The sequence below is a fragment of the Eumetopias jubatus genome, unplaced genomic scaffold (assembly GCF_037043125.1).
Source record: "Eumetopias jubatus isolate StellerSeaLion01/CBP00866 unplaced genomic scaffold, mEumJub1_p1.0 scaffold_10, whole genome shotgun sequence".
Classification (NCBI taxonomy): Eukaryota; Metazoa; Chordata; class Mammalia; order Carnivora; family Otariidae; genus Eumetopias; species Eumetopias jubatus.
Genome location: NW_028274816.1, coordinates 124,720,376 through 124,739,002, shown reverse-complemented (window position 1 = coordinate 124,739,002; position 18,627 = coordinate 124,720,376). Strand labels below are relative to the sequence as shown.

Genomic DNA, 18,627 nt, shown 5'->3' with positions numbered 1-18,627 from the left:
TATCATAATTATTGGGAGCTCTAATAGTTTATAAGATACCTAGCCAGTATTCTGCATTGTTACTACTTGCACAGGTGTGAGGTGTCCACATTGTGCAGGGCATGGTACACCCAAATGAGTTACTGGATCCAGCTACATCTGTTAAGCACCAATATAATAACTTCATTTGCCATCATACTCCATGGGGAAAAACTAATCCCTCTTCCCTACTTGATACTTCTTACTTCAACAACCGTAGGGCTCAATCCAAGCAACCTCAGGTGTAATTATATCCAAGGTAATCATTTAATCAGTCAGGCCAAGTAAGGGTCAGGTTGTTGGTAATATGAGGTCATGTAATATATCATATTATAGCTGTGGTTCAGGCAAGCCATGTTCTTTACCAGTAGTCTCGGGAGGTAGGCACAGAAGATATTAACTACTCAGGCAGAGGTGGGCAGGATGAGCTATGCAAGATCTCTCTAGCATTTTCTGGGTCTCTGCTTCTCTTAGGCAGGCCTTCTTTTGCATGTGAACCTTTTTTCCCCCCCTCAGGCTGTGATATTAGCATTAGAATAGAATGTTTTTGGCTTAGATGGGAGGGACTTTTTTTTTTTTTCTTTTAAGATTTTATTTATTTGAGAGGGAGAAAGTCTGCTTGTGCTTGCCTGTGCATGGGTAGGGGCAGAGGGAGAGAGAATCTTGAGCAGACTCCGTGCTGAGTGCCGACCCTGATGTGGGGCTCAGTCCCACAACCCTGAAATCATGACCTGAGCTGAAACCAACAGTCGGATGCTTAACCAACTGAGCCACCCAGGAGCCCTGATACTAGCCATTTTGGTGTGAAGTGGTTTTGATTTGCATTACCCTGTTGATCAGTGATGTTGAGCATCTTTCTGTGTTTCTGTTAGCCATCTGAATGTCTTTTTTAGAAAAATATCTACTCAGGTCCTCTGCCCATTTTTAAATTGGATTAGTGTTTTTTTGGTGTTGAGTTGTAGGAGTTCCTTACGAATCATTTGCAAATATCTTCTCCCATTTGGTAGGTTGCCTTTTCGTTTGGCTTATGGTTTCCTTCACTGAGTTGGGACTTTGATCTTGCCTTTCTTATGAATTTTTTTGTGACTTGGCAGATTTGCTTATGGTCTTCCCATATCACTCATCCTATTACCCATTTTGACTTCAGCTTAGCAGAGAGTCAAAAGAATTCATTCCCGTTACCTCATAGCAACAGTGTCAGAGTGATTGAAGACAGAAAACAGCAAGAATACAAACACATGAATATCAAAGTGGGTGGGAAAGCTCATTGGTTTTGATGAAATTTTTTGTGCTTAACATGATTTGATTTTTTCCCAGTTTTTTTTTAATGTGGTAAAATACATATAAAATTTACTGTTTTAACCATTTTTTTTTTAAAGATTTTATTTATTTGACAGAGAGAGAGACACAGTGAGGGAGGGAACACAAGCAGGGGGAGTGGGAGAGGGAGAAGCAGGCTCCCAGCTGAGCAGGGAGCCTGATGCGGGCCTCGATCCCAGGACCCTGGGATCATGACCTGAGCCGAAGGCAGACACTTAGCCGACTGAGCCACCCAGACACCCCGTTTTAACCATTTTTAAGTGTAAAGTTCAGTGGTATTAAATACATTCATAATGTTGTTCATCACTACCATCCATCTCCATGACTCTTCATCTTGTGAAACTGAAATTGTACCCATTAAACAATAACTCCCCACCTTCCCTTTCCACTCCTTGACAACCACCATTGTACTTTGTCTCTACAATTTTGACAATTCTTAAGTACCTCATATAAATGGAATCATATAGCATTTGTCTTTTTGTGACTGGCTTATTTCACTTTCTATAATCTCTTCAAGGTTTATCTGTGTTGTATCTTTTTTTTTTTTTTTTAAGAGAGGGAAGGAGAGGGAGAAAGGGAGAGGGAAAGAGAGAGAATCTTAAGCATGCTCTGCATACAATGCAGAGCCCGATGCAGGGCTTTATCCCACAACCCTGAGATCATGACCTGAGCCAAAATCAAGTCATGCTTAACCAACTGAGCCACCCAGGCGCCCCTAGCATCTTCCTTTTTTTTTTTTAGATTTATTTATTTGACAGAGAGAGACAATGAGAGAGGGAACACAAGCAGGGGGAGTGGGAGAAGGAGAAGCAGGCTTCCCGCCGAGCAGGGAGCCCGATGCAGGCTCGGTCCCAGGACCCTGGGATCATGACCTGAGCCAAAGGCAGACACTTAACGACTGAGTCACCCAGGCGCCCCGCATCTTTTTTTTTTTTTTTTTAAGATTTTATTTATTTGGCAGAGAGATACAGAGAGAGAACAAGTAGGCAGAGAGGCAGGCAGAGGGAGAGGGAGAAGCAGGCTCCCCGCCGAGCAGGGAGCCCGACACGGGGCTCGATCCCAGGACCCTGGGATTATGACCTGAGGCAAAGGCAGCCGCTTAACCGACTGAGCCACCCAGGCGCCCCCACATCTTCCTTTTTAAGAGTGAATTCCATTGTCTATATATATATATATACTATATATTGCTTATTCATTCATCTACCAATGGATATTTGGGTTGCTTCCATATTTTAGCTCTTGTGAATAATGCCATATGAACATGGGTATACATATCTCTTCAAGACCCTGTTTTCAGTTCTTTTGGGTATATATCCCGAAGTGGAATTGCTGGATCGTATAGTAATTCTATTTTTAATCTAGCTTGCTTTTCTGGCCTCAGGCCTGCAGGTCTGGCAAATGTGCATGTAACTCATTTGGCTTTGGAGAATTTGGGTGGTTTGGGCCAGAAGAGAGTCATATATGTCTTCTACCCTGGGAGATCCCTCAAGCTATTGCAGGCAGTGGAAGTTTGGATAGTAAGTATAACTACTTGCATCATAGAGATCTGTGACCCAGTTGTCCAGGAGTTAAAGGTACCTGTATCTCTGTCTTCAGGTAAAGAATATCGAGGAGCACCGGCAGCGTAGTCTGGATTCTGTGCAGGAGCTGATGGAGAGCGGCCAGGCAGTAGGAGGCATGGTTACCACCACCACAGGTCAGCTTTCCCTTATTCCACATCATGTGGTTAGGAGCAGATGTGCATTTTCTTACATACTCTTAAGATTAACATATGCTGGAGTAGGACCATTTTTTGTTAGGCTAGGTTGAAAACAAGTGTCTGGAGTTCCCTAGACATCACACGTAGCCGGAAGGCTCTTACAATACCTCTATTGAGAATGTCTCTTATCTCTCTTCCCAGATTGGAACCAGCCAGCTGAGGCGCAACAAGCTCAACAAGTCCAGCGGATCATTTCACGCTGTAGCTGCCGAATGTACTATATTAGTTACAGCCATGACATTGATCCTGAGCTGGCAACTCAGATTAAACCACCTGAGGTCCATGAGAACCAGGAAAAGGAAGATCTCCTAAAGAAACAGGAAGGTATTCAGGGCTTGAAAGGCTTTTAGAAGGGGACTAGGGAACGTGTGAAAGTAGTTACTTTCTTAGTGCTTTTGAGTCAGTAGTGTTATTAGAAGTCCCACTGTGTACTGGCATTAATGGTTTCACTTTGCTCTGCATTATGTAAGTTCTGCTATAAGAGAATAAATTGTATTCTTGGAGGGAACTGGGATGAATGGGTATTATTTGATTCTAAAATAAGCAAACATACTTCTCCCATGAGCATCTCTCACTAATCTGTTTCTATGGGGTTAACTAACAGGAATGGTTCCAAATATAGGTTAGAAGGTGGGGTAGATATTTAGAGAGAACCTTGAGTTTCTTACTTGCCTGCTAACAATTACATAGGGGCTGTGGATACCTTTACCCTTATTCATCATGAGCTGGAAATCTCCACCAACCCGGCTCAGTATGCCATGATCCTGGACATTGTCAATAACCTGCTGCTCCACGTAGAACCTAAGCGGAAGGTGAGCATGGGCCCTTATAGAATGCCAGTAAGCCTCACAGGAACCCACAGACCTTGTGCTTTATTTGGGGTCTAGTAAGAAAAGCCATGCTTCAAACTGAAAAAGGACCTTGTGTTTGGTTATATCCTCTGTTAGTCAATAGGAGCCATTGAAATTTCACTTATCTAGGAAAGGTCTGAGTGTTCCAGAGACTGTAGAACTTGTTTACTTGGTTGTTTTTCTTAGTCAGTTCTCTACTCAGTTACTTTGATACCTCTAAAAACAGTAACTAGTCCCCACTATCACCTCCATCCCTACCCTGTGGGACTGGCTTACTGTGAAATCTTTGCTACTTCTGCATGGGCCTGCCTCTTACACTTGCTACTAATGGTGACAGACACAGGTAAGCTTTCCAGAAGAGATCCATATTCCTTGTTACTTTCTCTGTTTCACTTTACTGCAAGACTTGTCTATTAAAAAATCTTGTTCATTTCCTTTTCCATTCATTCAGGAGCACAGTGAGAAGAAGCAGCGGGTGAGGTTCCAGCTTGAGATCTCTAGCAATCCTGAGGAACAGCGCAGCAGCATATTACATTTGCAGGAGGCTGTGCGGCAGCATGTGGCTCAGATACGGCAGCTGGAAAAGCAGATATATTCTATCATGAAGGTAGTTACCAGGGCAGTCTGAGGAGAGGGTGTTCTCCTAGGACAAGGAAGATCTCCTCTCAGTTTCTCCTGCCCTGGCTTCCTAGTCTTTGCAGGATGACAGCAAGAACGAGAACCTGCTTGACCTGAACCAAAAGCTTCAGTTGCAGCTAAACCAGGAGAAGGCCAGTCTACAGCTAGAAAGCGAAGAGCTTAATATCCTCATCAGGTGCCACAGCATTCTTTCTCTGCCTTTTCCAGTGCACCAGCTAGGGTTGATTTCTCTTCCTTGTCCATGTTATGACAGTCTTTAGGTCTAGTGTGCATCATCAAAGGCTGATGTAGATTTGGGTACTTTCTGAATGAGCCTGGCTGGACTTGGCCAAAAGACTGAGAATAGAAGAGCCTTTCCTTTGGCTCTTCATTAGAGTACCTCCTAGGAAAGGAGAAAACCAGATGGTTTGGAAAGATCACTTTTGTGGTCTTGCTATATGCAGGTGAACTGAAAATAAAATGTCTTGAAGTTGATCAGTAAGGAGCACCATTGCAGATACAATTGTAGGGGTTTGTTAGTGGGCAGAGACTACTTTATTAGCTGTGGGGGCTGCCTGGCTGGCTGTCAGTAGAGCATGCCACTCTTGATCTCAGGATCATGAGTTCAAGCCCCACGTTGGGTGTAGAGCTTAAAAAAAGGGCAGCAGCAGCCATGGAACTAAAAGATGGGATTTATTCTCCCAGGCTCCAGGTGTGGGAGCAATGAATCCAGTGGAAAAAATTTAGGGAATACCTGTTCCAAAATAGGTCCATCTGTGGGTTTACTTTCTGCATCATTCTAGAACATCCCACCTCACCCTAACCCAAATGCTGTTACCCTTATTGGCTTTGGCCCTCCTGTCCATTTATAGGTGTTTTAAGGACTTCCAGTTGCAACAGGCCAATAAGATGGAGTTGCGAAAGCAACAAGAAGATGTGAGTGTGGTCCGTCGCACTGAGTTTTACTTTGCTCAGGCACGATGGCGCTTGACAGAGGAAGATGGACAGCTAGGAATTGCTGAACTGGAGCTGCAGCGGTTCCTCTACAGCAAGGTATCGGGTATATACAGTCATACAAAGGCAGCTGTATTGAGAGGCACTGACCTATCTCAGGAGTCTTAACTTTCAGAAAGAGATACAAACAGGCTAATTATTATATGATTACTGATGACGGTATTAATGATGATAGAGATATGAGCATAGTTCCCCTTAGACACAATTGTTTGTACTATGAAATAACACAGATCTAGATGAGCTTGATCAAATGCTCCTTTCACTGAATAAGATTACCCCTAGAAATATGGCCCAGAGGGAAGTAATCTTCCAAGTCCAGCTTGGAATAAGACTGTTAATTCTCTACTGACATTCAGCTTTCCTGCAATAAATAACCAATGGCATGGAGGAGAGGACATGATTCATTATTCCACACCCTTTCTCTCTGGGAGTTTGGAAATATGTGAGACCATTTCTGAATATCACAGTGACTAGGAAGTGCTACTGGCACTTAGTGTCTGCGCCAGTACCCATGAGAAACACTGGATTAAAGGTTGAAGTGACTGTATGAAATTGAAAGGGATACCAAAGGTTGGGATTAAACATATGGAGAACCTGAAAACAGAATATGTAGCAATTCTCTAGCAAGCTCCTGAGAAAGGCTTATTATAGTATATGGGGTCGGGGGGGGTGGGAAATCTTTTTATAGGTGAATAAGTCTGATGACACAGCAGAACATCTTCTGGAGTTGGGCTGGTTCACTATGAACAACCTCCTCCCCAATGCGGTCTATAAGGCAAGTCTTATTTCCCCATTCCTCCCCCATTCTCATGCTTCCTAACACGGGGCATTTGTAAGATTTCACTTATTTCAGAGAGAGAGGAGGGGCAGAGGGAGAGGAAAAGAGAGAATCCCAACCAGACTCTGTGATCAGCACGGAGCCTGACACAGGGCTAGATCTCATGACCCTGAGATCATGACCTGAGCGGAAATCAAGAGTTGGATGCTTAACTAAGCCACCCAGCCGCCCCCTAACACAGGGCATTTGTAAGGGCCCTTCCACATAAATCCAGTGTGGGAAGCAGTGTGGTGATCTGAGAGGTTGAAAGCTTGCTCAGCTTAGCAAGACCATTGCTTTTCTTCTTAGTCTGAATGGATTTGAAGGTTGATTTATCACTCTTTATCCTATAGGTAGTCCTGCGGCCCCAGAGCTCCTGCCAGTCTGGGCGACAGCTGGCCCTCCGCCTCTTCAGCAAAGTCCGGCCCCCTGTTGGGGGTATTTCTGTTAAGGAACACTTTGAGGTTAGTATACAGTCCTTTGGGGATCCAGAAACAAAGGGCACTCAAAAGCTATCTGTGTTATGTTACATTAGGGGTAGGTAAACTGAGGGATGATGTCTGAGCTTAATTGCTTCTTCAGCCTTTTTCCTCTTTAGGTAAATGTGGTGCCTCTCACCATCCAGCTGACACACCAGTTCTTCCATAGAATAATGGGTTTTTTCTTTCCTGGCCGAAGTGTGGAAGATGATGAGGTTGGAGATGAAGAAGATAAGTCCAAACTGGTGACTACTGGTGAGAACTTTTATGGTGGAGCTCCAGAAGACTGGGGTAGCAGCCCCAGAGATAGCTAAAGCTTCAGAAAGAGGATAGCGGCTGGTATTCTTGCTTTTTCATAGGAATACCAGTGGTGAAGCCTCGGCAGCTGATTGCAACAGATGATGCAGCACCACTGGGCCCTGGAAAGGGTGTGGCACAAGGCTTAAATCGGAGTTCTGGCGTGAGGAGGTCATTTCGGAAAGTACCTGAGGTACCACACATGCCCCTGATGATAGAGAGATGGGAGAGTCCTGGGGTTCTCTGTTTGGCCCAGCAGGGGATTTCTTCATTCTTTTCCAGGGATGAAAGGAGATGGAGATGTTTGGGGTCCTAAGTTTTTTCTGATGGTTTCAGGGACTCACACTCCTTTCCTGCCTTTCCTAGCACCCTGTGGATGATATTGACAAGATGAAAGAGCGAGCTGCCATGAACAACTCCTTCATCTACATAAAGATTCCACAGGTTCCTCTGTGTGTCAGCTACAAGGTCTGCTCCTCCCTAGTACTTTCTAGAACAGCGTGGGAAGGGAACCAGATAAGACCAGAGATTAAAGTTAGACACAACAGTCTAGTTTGTAAAGCTGGTATGTGGGGGCTAATCTGTTCCCTCTGCTGCCTTCAGGAATCAGTACCATTACAGGATGAGGTAAAAGGGAAATCAGTATCTGTAAACTGCTGCTGTAGGAAAGCACTAGACTTGGACTCAGGTATTGCTTGAACTAAAAATGGCAGCTGATACATCTTTTGATTCTTTTCTCTCCCCCCACCCCCTTGCAGGGTGAGAAGAACAGTGTGGACTGGGGTGACCTTAACCTGGTGCTGCCCTGTCTGGAGTACCATAACAATACATGGACATGGCTAGACTTTGCCATGGCTGTCAAGAGGGACAGCCGCAAAGCCCTGGTTGCCCAGGTATCCCGGCAGAGTTCGTGGCTGTTTGGTTAGCAGGGGCTGGCAAACAGATCCTGTGCGCAGGCGCATTTCATTGTAGGACATATGTAGGACAAGCAGCCTTGGGGATGGGCAGCTGAATGAAGTGAACAACTTCTATCCCTACCCTCTCCATGATTTTGGTCAGATGATTAAATTAGATGTTTACTGAGTATTTCATATATGTTAACAGTTGATTTTTAGGAAACCGAGAGCTGACACAACTTCAGGTTCAGAATGGGTTCTAATTAGACTGTAAGCTTCTTGAAAGCAGAGATCGTTTTATAATTTGAATTGCCCCACTGTGCCTTCATGTAAGCTTAATAAATCTTTATTGACTTGGTTCACATTGATTTATTCTGCCTGTACCACTAATATTTACCTTCCTTTTTACTCCTCTCTAACCTATCAGGTAATCAAAGAGAAGTTAAGGCTGAAACCTGCAACAGGGTCTGAGGTCCGGGGAAAGCTAGAAACTAAATCAGACCTCAACATGCCACAGCAGGAAGAGGAGGAGAAAGCTCGGCTCCTCATCGGTTTAAGTGTGGGCAACAAGAACCCTGGCAAGAAGTCCATCTTTGGCAGGCGCAAGTGACCCAGCATCCAAGAGTGGCTGCAGTACAGGATCTGACTCTGGCTCAGGCCCATGGGACTTGTGGGGTGGGAGGCATTTCCCTTTACCTATCAGGATTTGTGGGGGGTCAGGAGCCCACAGGGTACTGTGGAGAGAGGCACTGCTCTTTTAGCAGCTGGCCTGTTCCCTGCAGAATACAGTGGATAATAATGCTGAGTTCTACCTCTGATCAGCAGGCCAAGGGCCAGAGAGGCATCAAGAGAGCAAGACCCAGGGAATGGGCCCAGGATCAGGATCTGGTTCCGTTGGGGCTAACTGAAAGGGTGGGAGGGACAGTTCTGATCAAGTGTGATAAATTTTTATAGGCCTATATATAAATATATACATATATATTTCTAAGTGTAACTGCTCTCCCTCTGTGCTAAAAAGTTGAGGGGAGGAGCCAATCTCCTGTTCCTCATTCCACTGCCTTGTATGAGAGGTATATTAGGGTTCTGGGGGGGAATCAGCCCCTTCTTTATCTGTGCCAAGTTCACTTGGGAAGATAGCAATAGATGCCAGGGCTGGCCATGGGTCCCCTTGGGGTATGCCCTGAAGAATGGTAAGAAAACGACTTAAAGAGAAAAATATATATATTTTAAATTTGATTTTTTTTTTTTTTTTTTTTTTGGTGTGTTAAGTGCATGGGTTTCAACCTCTGTCCCTCCCTCCCTATCAACCCAAGACATATCCTCTAACTACCACTCTAATGCCTCTTCCCTCCTCTGTGAAACTATATCACAGATACTTCCCAGCACTGGTGTGACACTGGCCTCCTAATAGGTCTCTGCACATTTTAGTGCTGGCTATGAACCTATTCATAACTGGGGTGGGGGGGATAGGATTTGGGGATAAGAGTGGGGTTTGGCTGCATCAACTTGCATCTCTAGTCATGAACGGCAAGAAGAGGCGGGGCTCATGTGTAATGTAGCATCAGGGGCAGGAGTTGCTTATGTAACTGGGACAGCAGATTTAGCAGGAGGAGAGGAGGCAGAGGCTTTGGATGGGAACAGTGAGCTGTCGGCAGGGGCAACATGCCCCGGTGGCTGCTTCTCATAAGGTAGGCTGTGGGACTCTGGCAGCCTGTTTAGGGGAGGTTAAGGGGGCATGGTCTTAAGGCCTGGTTACTGACTGGTGAGGAGAATGTTAACGATGCCCACTGTGGAGGTGGAACAGGAGCCTATGCTGTGAAAATATCCCAACCCCCTACCAAGAGGCACAGGCTGAATCTCCGATGCCTCAAAGGGAAAATGTCCAAGTACTGCTTTCCTAGAGGATTTGAATCATATCCAGGAAACCTAGGCCTTGGCCCAAAGCAAGGGTAATGGCAATTTTACCTTGTGCTCAACAATGTATCCCTAAGGTTGTGGTTTGAGGGTATGCCTTCTGAGATGGGCAGAACTTGTAACGCCTCAAGGGCAGAGGTTTAGAGTGGCTCCCTCGGTTCTCAGCAGGGTGGCAACGTCCGGGGTCCCGGGGTCCGAGGCTGGAAGAGCCTCTGGTCAGGTGTGGGGACTACCAGGTCAGGCGCGGAAGAGCTGTGGGGACTACGGGCGCATCAGTGCCCACGCCAGGAGCCCCTGCGGCCGGCCCCGCTGCTAATAGAGAAGCCTCTGTCTGAGTGGCCAGTGCCTCAGTTCGTCAGCCTTTTTCTGCCGGAGTTCCCCATTAGGCCCCTTAAGGGGCATCACCAGCTGAAGGTAGGTCAGTCCCTGGAAGGGGTCTCAGTCTTGGGGAGACATCTAGGAATGGCCAGAGTTTCAATTATGCTATTTCTCCATTTCTCTGTACAGATTTTAGGCCTTGTGGCTAAAGGCTCCTTCGGAACGGTCCTCAAGGTGATAGACTGTGGCCAGAAAGCAGTATTTGCAGTGAAGGTAGGGACCTAGGTACTCTTCCACATCATTCTCTAGTCCCTGCCTCCAGTCTTGGTTCTAGAAAGGTTTGGTAGGCATAAACAACCTGTAGGAGTCATCACTCCTCTCCTTTTATAGGTGGTGCCCAAGGTAAAGGTCCTACAGAGGGACATCCTGAGGCAGTGCAAAGAGGAGGTTAGCATCCAGGTATGCACAGAGCCCAGGAATGGATCCTAGGAAGAACTAAACCACAGGTGGAGAAGGTGCCTTTCCTCTCCTGCTCTTCCTGGTTATGCCCCCTCCCTCTGCTTCAACCAAAGTAGATCCTGGGAAAAGTAGTTATCAGCAGTTAATTCTAGGTTCTTCCGTGGAAATCTCTCCAGCATATCCTGGTGTGTTCCTCAGTATCATGCTGGTTTTGAGATTACCAGGCAGGCAGTCCCTACTTAGTTCACCTGAACTGAGAGGTGGGGCAGCAGCTCCTTTTCTGCATAACTAGGTAAATCCTGACTTCTTGGCTCCCTTGATCCTCAATGACCTCTTTCCTAACTTCCTGTTTTCTTCATTCCTAGCGACAGATCAACCATCCTTTTGTACACGGTTTGGGGGACAGCTGGCAGGGAAAACGGCACCTCTTCATTAGTGAGTGACTGGCCTCTCATTTCCAAGAATCCTTCTGTTGTACTCCCCACCTGAGATTACCCATCCCTTTGGCTTGTTTTCCCTTTGCTCTTTCCCTTCTCAGAGCACTTCTCTCTCCCAAAAGGAGAGGGAACAACAGGTGGCATCAGTTTGGGCAAGAGGCCTAAAATGCCTTGAGCCCAGGCACAGTAACCCCAATATTGCCTAGACTTCTGGTACTTTGCAGTGTGCAGCTACTGCAGTACAGATCTTCACTCCCTGTGGTCCTCTGTTGGCTGCTTTGCTGAGGCCTCCATCCGCCTCTTTGCTGCTGAACTGGTTCTGGTGCTGTGTAAGTGAAACAAGAATGGTAATGGAAATGAGGGAAGAATTAAGAGGGAAGGGCAGAGAGAAGAGATTTGATATTAACTCTGGACGTCAAAGAACAGGGATAGGAATGGGATGGGAACTACCAGGGAATCTGGAAAGACAGGAGAGCTTTAGCACACCCCATACTTGTCATTCACAGGCTACCTCCATGATTTGGGCATCATCCATCGAGATGTGAAGGTAGAGTTAAGTGCTTTTTTCTTTGTCTGAAGTGGGGCCTCAGTAAGAAGTTCCAACAGGTCTAAGAAGGCAGCGGGGAGCTGAGAACAGCTAACCTTGGGGCCCTCGGGAGTGCTAAGGATTTGGGCAAGGGCCATCAAAGTATAGGCCTGAATGCTGAATAGGGCATCTTCCTCAGCTGGGAGGTATACATGATGAAAGAAGGTTGAAAGGAAGGGGATGACTAATAACTTAATCACCTGTGATTTTTCAGATGGAGAATATCCTTCTGGATGAACGAGGTAAGTCCTTTTCTTTTCCTAGCCCCAGAATGAGAGGACCCTCAGTTTGGGAATAAGTCATGGCTGATGAGGGGAGGAACAGAGTGGTGCTGTTGCCTTATCTTTCACAGGCCATCTGAAACTGACAGACTTTGGTCTGTCCCGCCACCTGCCCCAGGGAACCCGAGCCTATACTATCTGTGGCACTCTTCAATACATGGGTGAGAGAGGTGCTAAAGCTGGTGGGTAAACATTGGCAGGAATCTAGCCAATTGATGTCAATGACAACTGTCTTTCAAATCTAGCCCCAGAGGTCCTGAGTGGAGGGCCTTACAACCATGCTGCTGATTGGTGGTCCCTGGGTGTCTTGCTTTTCTCTCTGGCAACTGGGAAGGTGAGAGAATGGTAGCAATGTTGGGCAGAGAGAGGAGCTTTGCCCTGTAGTGGGAAGAAGACCTTAGGAAATCTTGCCTTATTCCTACCAAGCAATGACACTGCCCCTCCCCCCAACTCAGTTCCCAGTGGCTGCAGAGAGAGATCATGTGGCCATGTTGGCAAGTGTGACCCACTATGATTTTGAGATCCCAGCTTCTCTTAACCAGGGGCTCTCACTCCTGCTCCATGAGGTAAGGGTGAACACTGTTTTCCTTCTTGACTACCAAACCATTCATTCTCTCCTTTCCTTATCACTGAAGTGATATTTCCCCATTTCTCTAACAATCTGGCTGGGGTGGGGGTGTGCTCCAACTTGATCAAGTACCACCTCACCATTTTCCCTCTAACCAGCATTTTAAGTTTCAGTTCTGAGTTCCTCATCCTTCAAATACCCTCCCCATCCATAACAGGTCACTTCTCAGAGAGAGGGCCAGTGCTCTTACCAATACAGCACCTTTATTCCCACCTTTGCCCCCAAATTAGCCTGTTTCTCTTTCAAATCCTCTTTAGGATTCTTCCTGCCCTCCATAGCTTCATTAACTTCTTTTCCAGCTTTTCTGTTTAGCCCCCTTCCTATCCCAGTCCCTCATCCTTCATGATCTATTTGCCTTCAGCTTTTATGCCAGAATCCCCTCCATCGTCTGCGTTACTTGCATCACTTCCAGGTCCACCCTTTCTTTCGGGGTGTGGCCTTTGACCCAGAGCTCCTACGGAAGCAGCCAGTGAACTTTGTCATGGAGACACAAGCTACCCAGCCCAGTCCATCGGAGTCCATGCTTTTCAAGGATTTTGACTGTAACCTGGAGTCCTACCGGGTCCATCCCAGCCTTGCTTGAGCCCCTCTACTGTAGATTTGGGCCCATCTGGGAACCTGAGGATTTCCTCCACTGCCAACTCAGTATGACCACTTTGATGATCCAGTTTGTTTTTAATATGTAGCCTCTTAACCATTCTGTTCTACTTGTTGGGCCAGAGTTCAAATCTTGGCCCGACCCCTCCCCACCCCCAGTACAACCCACCTCTCAAATCAACATCTCGGATCAGAGTGTTGACCTTTTCCTTTGCTTCATTTCTCCAATGCTCATACCCTGAAGCTTTCAGCCAGAGGCTTATTCTACTTTTCCCATTCCTTGTCTCTCTGCTATATTTCTTTTTTATTATTATTAGAGGGCGGAGGGGCAGAAGGAGACAGAATCTTAATCAGGCTCCATGCCCAGTGCAGAGCCTGATGTGGGGCTCAATCTCACAACCCTGAGATCATGATCTGAGCCAAAATAAAGAGTTGGATGCTTAACTGACTGAGCCACCCAGGTGCCCCTGCCATATTTCCTTTCTTGAGCAATAATGACACTTCATGGGGTCTCAAGGTGCTATTTATGTGTTTTTAATAGGCTTGTTAGAAGCACTATGAATGTTTTTCAAAGGTCTCATAAGCTGGCATTTTAACCCCTAAATATGCAGCTAAAACATACCATCTGGGGGCTGAAAGCCAGTCTGTAATAAATCTAATTTTTAAAAATTTCAAAAGTGAATCTAATAGCCTAATGTGAGGAAAAGGAACTGAAACAAATGTGGGTTAAATGCTTTTTCTAGGGCTGATTGGGATAGCGAATTTTTTTCCAAAACAAAATCTCTTCAAAAGACAAGATTCTTAAACTGATCATTTCCCTAGATAGCCTAGGATTCAGTTTCTGATGGGCAAACCAAGGGATTAAGAGGCGTTGACATCAGCCTTAAGATTTAAGATTAGATGTATTTCAAGAACCTTTTCCTTTAGTAAGGAAAATCATCTGGACCTTAAATTTGTATATATTTCTGGCCTTTACTGACTTCATTTTTCTTTAACTTTTCAAAACCTTCATTTTTTAAAAAAATTTATGTATTTAAGTAATCTCTACACCCAATGTGGGGCTAAAACTCACAAGCCCGAGATCAAGAGTCACATGCTCTTTTGACTGAGCCAGCCAGGGGCCCTTCAAAATCTTCATTTTTATTATTCTTCAGTTATTTCTGATCTCTCTTTGCAGACCAAAGAGAGTCTGGAACACCCTGTACACTTGTGTTTATTAATTCTGTTCCCTGGATTAAGCCAGATTTTCCCTGTACATAGCTGGCATTTTATTGGCCTCTGCAAAATTGCTTTTTCTGGATTGTACTTTGGCAATCTGTAGGAAAATCCCTATGAAATTTAATTGCTATGGATATACTGTGAAGGGTGTTCACTATAATTCATAATGTTCTATATAAGGATGCATGGGAGAAATTTCCTCTGGACCCAACTGCTTTTCCTGAATCGCTGTCTGGTTTTACCTTAAAGACACTAAATATTCAACAGACTGTATTTTTCTCTTCATATCAATGCTAGGCCACTTAGAGCCTAATTTGCAGTCCACTTCCAGCAAGTGTTTAGGACTTCATGTTGTCTATTTTGTATGCTAGCCACATTCTTGGTTCCATCTTCCTTTTCTGCCTTTATTTTCTTTTTATTATCTGCATCTTTGCAAGCCTTTTTGGAACAAGGTTGGGATATACATGAATAAATAAATGTAACATTAATCCTTTTGATTATCTCATTTGTTTCTCTTTAGATACTTTTTTAGCTTTATTACATTTTTTTTTTTTAAGTTGTAGTGACCAGAACTGCATATTGGATAAAAACTCTGAATACTACAAATAGGAATTAATGGTTTCTAAAGTAGTTACGAGTATTAGACTGGTGCTTAGATCCACCAATAACTATCTCAGAGTCTTTACACAAGTTATTTTAACTTCCCTGGATCTTAGTTTCCTATATATAAAAATGAGGGGGTTATAATCACTCGTTCTTGGTTGTGGCCGGGGGGGGCTTCTGAGTTCTGTGATGCTTTTTCAAAGGGCAGATGTGGATGATTTTATGATACTAGTCCAGTGTCTGGTCCAGTGTTAATTAATATTCAGGTCACCTGACATTATATAGTCTCTCTGGTCACAGCAGCATATTGGGTTAAGGTCTTTTGGACATGGTCGAGATGTCACTAGGGTCCCTTTCTTAGGAAATATTAGGTAGCTTTGGGACCATAATAGTTTGAATCATTTATCAAATGTGGACATTTTTAATGCACTCTATTCAAATCAGTGGGGCACTATAGCAGTGATTCTCAGGGTGGAGTAGAGGGGGGACAGAAAATCAATGTTTCAGAAAGTATAATTTGAAAAAGCACCATCTTCACCCCTCAGTTTTGATATGTTCATCCCTGGAAGGCATTCTTTCCTGCCATCCTCCACCCCCATTTAGAATCATTGACTTATAAATACAATACCTTTTATTTATCCACATGAAATTCACTTAAAAAATACTTTTATATACAACCTGGTATCTTTTAAGTTTAACTCTATGCTTTTTCATTACCTAGAAGAAATCAGATATACCTATCAGTATGGATATTTTATGCTGTACTCCCTTCTATCTTTTCTAAGAATGTAAGATTAGTCTTAACACCAATGCTTATATTCTTCTAGAAAAGTGTCTTTGTAGTTCTACTCATTGTTTCTTACATCTGAGTTTCTTTACCATATATCGATTTGTTCATTTGTTCATTAATTTAACAAATTGGTAATCATAATTCCTTAGTTACTTCTTTAAATAGTCTTCAATGTAAAAATCTTGTCAAAGCTTTTTCAAAATAAAATCATATTCACTGCATTATTAATCCTGTTACGAGCTGAATTGTGTCTCCACTGCACTCCCCCTCCCACTTTCATACGTTGAAGTCCAAACCCCCAGTACTTCAGAATGTGACTGTATTTGAAGATAGTCTTTAAAGACGTAATTAAGTTAAAATAAGGTCATGTGGGTTGGCCCTAATCCAATGATTGGTGTCCTTATAAAGAAGAAATTAGGACACAGACACACACAAGAGGGAAGACAACAGCTATCTACAAGCCAGTGGGAAAGCCTCAGAAGAAACCAACTCTGTTGACACCTTGATCTCAGACTTCTAGCCTCTAGAATTGTGAGAAAATAAATTTCTGTTGTTTGTGCCACCCAGTCTGTGCTACTTTGTTATAGCAACCCTAGCAAACTAATACAACTGCTACGATGAGTTCTAATAGATTAATCAGGAATGATTATTTACAAAACATGCTACCTTACTCCCTATAGTTTGGTTTTGGTTATGTTCTGTGAACATATTATTTCCATGAGTTTTGCTGGTTTATGGAGCCCCACTGATTAGCAGCTGTCACACTGCCTCCTTTGTTCAGTACTCCCATCATTCACATCATACACACATACATCATTCATTGTAGCAGGGCTACTAATTCCACAGTTTCATCCTTGAGTTCACTTAGAACTGCCTGGTGCATACGTCTCAGAGTTGCTGATTTGGGTTATGTATTTGGATTTTTACAAAATAAGTAATCTCTAATCCTAAAATTAAAAAAATTACAAGTGTTGGGGTACCTGGCTGGTTCATTTGGTAGAGTATGCAACTCTTGATCTTGGGATTGTAAATTCGAGCCCCACGTTAAGCATAGAGATTACTTAAAAAATAAAAGTACAAGTGTTCTGAAATATTTGGACCCCTATTTCATAGCATATACAAAACTTAATTCCAGATACATTAAGGATTTAAATGTGATCGTCAAAACATTAAAAATTTTAGAACATTTGGGAGATTAGATCTACAGTCAAGGGGTGGAGGAGATACCTAAACCAAGACAGAAAATGAAAGCACTATAAAAGAAAAACATATTTACATAAAAATTTGAAGAAGGAATGACTCAATCAAGATGCTCTTAAAGGAAAGATAAACAACTCGACCCCATAAAAGTCTTATATGGGGACCCTTGGGTGGCTCAGTCGGTTAAACGTCGGACTTTGGCCCAGGTCATGATCCCAGGATCCTGGGATCGAGTCCCACATTGGGCTCCCCCTATTTGTGCTCTCTCTCTGATAAAATCTTTAAAATAAAAATCTTATCTGTAGGGTCAAAGATACCATTAATAAAGTCAATGGACAAAAACAGCTAAAAAAATTTGTATTGTGATGACAGTTAAGGTCTATCACATAAAACTTACAAATTAGAAGAGAAAAAACCCATTTTTTAAAAAATGGCAAGGAAGATGAAGTGATAAATCAACTAATTACATCTATATCAGTTGACGTAGAAGGCTCTATACAAGGGGCACCTGGCTGGCTCAGTTGGTAGAGCATGCCACTCTTGATTTTGGGGGGTTATGAGTTCAAGCCCCATGTTGGGAGTAGTTTACCTAAAAAAAAAAAAAGGCTCTGTACAAGACATTGAATGAGGAAGAAAAAATGCAGAAGTGTAAGAAATGATGCCATTTTTGTAAAGAACTCAATGCCTTCTTCCCCTTCATGTGTGAGAGAACGTGAAAAAAATGGAAGGGAGAAAGGAGTAAGTACAAGTGGAGGAAAAAAAAGACACTAGCCCTCAATCCCAGAGACCCCATTCAACATTAATTTTGGGGAGGAAAATGTGTGTGTAAATAGACATACAGAATCTGTGTATGTGTATGCATATGTTACAAAGGTGTACACACTATTGAGTACCTCAGGCAGGGAGAATGGAGGGGGGATGCTTTGCCTTTAATACATTTTTGCATTGCATTGTTTCACTTGCAATAACAGGTATCTATTATGTTTATAATTTGAAAACACCAAATTTTAAAAATTATGCAAAGTAACACCAACAAACATTCTATTTATGTTACCTATTTATAATGGTATTTTCCCACTCATCCACCCTTCCATCTCCCTCCTGCTTTGCTACTGGAAGCACCATATCGTTTTGGGTTCTCACTAGCATCTGACATACCAATTGCAACAAGGACTAAGCATTCCAATTCACACATTTCTATGATACAAGCTTTTACCAGTAGCACTTAGTTTTTTGTTTTTTTTCTGCCACTCCCCACCCTTGTTTTATTTGTTGAATCTTTTTAATTGACCAGAAGTACATACACCTTGGGATACCCTCTGCTGAGTCTTGGGAAAGCCCAGGCTCAAGTTTGTGCTCTTACATGGTCTTTCTTCCAGTTTTCCATTCAAGCAACTGTTATCCATAGTGCCTGCAGGCTGGGACTGTTATGTTTCTAGAGCAGTGCTGTCCCATAGAAGTACAAGGTAAGCCCCATAAGTCATTTTAAATTTGCTAGTAGCCACATTAAAAAGGCAAAAAGAAACA

The 18,627-nt window shown here is 43.7% G+C and overlaps 2 protein-coding genes and 1 long non-coding RNA gene across 5 annotated transcripts in view; 2 read left to right on the top strand and 1 right to left on the bottom strand.

Annotated features, from left to right (window-relative positions):
- The window catches only part of BLTP2 (bridge-like lipid transfer protein family member 2), a 28,859-nt gene extending 19,554 nt beyond the window's left edge, over positions 1-9,305 (top strand). The window contains exons 27-39 of one of the 2 annotated variants that reach the window (XM_028109014.1): positions 2,935-3,034; positions 3,239-3,421; positions 3,788-3,909; positions 4,400-4,555; positions 4,641-4,762; positions 5,439-5,619; positions 6,269-6,355; positions 6,751-6,861; positions 6,996-7,131; positions 7,236-7,366; positions 7,540-7,641; positions 7,932-8,066; positions 8,497-9,305. In XM_028109014.1, the coding sequence (XP_027964815.1) occupies positions 2,935-3,034; positions 3,239-3,421; positions 3,788-3,909; positions 4,400-4,555; positions 4,641-4,762; positions 5,439-5,619; positions 6,269-6,355; positions 6,751-6,861; positions 6,996-7,131; positions 7,236-7,366; positions 7,540-7,641; positions 7,932-8,066; positions 8,497-8,679 (1,749 nt within the window). In that variant the 3' untranslated portion in view covers positions 8,680-9,305. Of the gene's footprint in view, positions 1-2,934; positions 3,035-3,238; positions 3,422-3,787; positions 3,910-4,399; positions 4,556-4,640; positions 4,763-5,438; positions 5,620-6,268; positions 6,356-6,750; positions 6,862-6,979; positions 7,132-7,235; positions 7,367-7,539; positions 7,642-7,931; positions 8,067-8,496 lie in introns of those variants that run through there. The other variant, XM_028109015.1, reaches the window with a different exon arrangement.
- LOC114213751 (uncharacterized) overlaps positions 1-18,627 on the bottom strand; it is a 32,128-nt gene that overhangs the window by 12,377 nt on the left and 1,124 nt on the right. The gene's annotated exons all lie outside the window — the stretch shown is intronic.
- RSKR (ribosomal protein S6 kinase related) lies at positions 9,547-15,007 on the top strand. Its single transcript, XM_028109019.2, has 12 exons — positions 9,547-9,757; positions 10,149-10,397; positions 10,491-10,574; positions 10,692-10,760; positions 11,126-11,195; positions 11,422-11,526; positions 11,704-11,744; positions 11,998-12,025; positions 12,136-12,225; positions 12,310-12,398; positions 12,520-12,630; positions 13,054-15,007. Exons 1-12 carry the CDS (start codon positions 9,701-9,703, stop codon positions 13,273-13,275), a joined length of 1,215 nt encoding a protein of 404 aa, XP_027964820.1. The 5' UTR covers positions 9,547-9,700; the 3' UTR covers positions 13,276-15,007.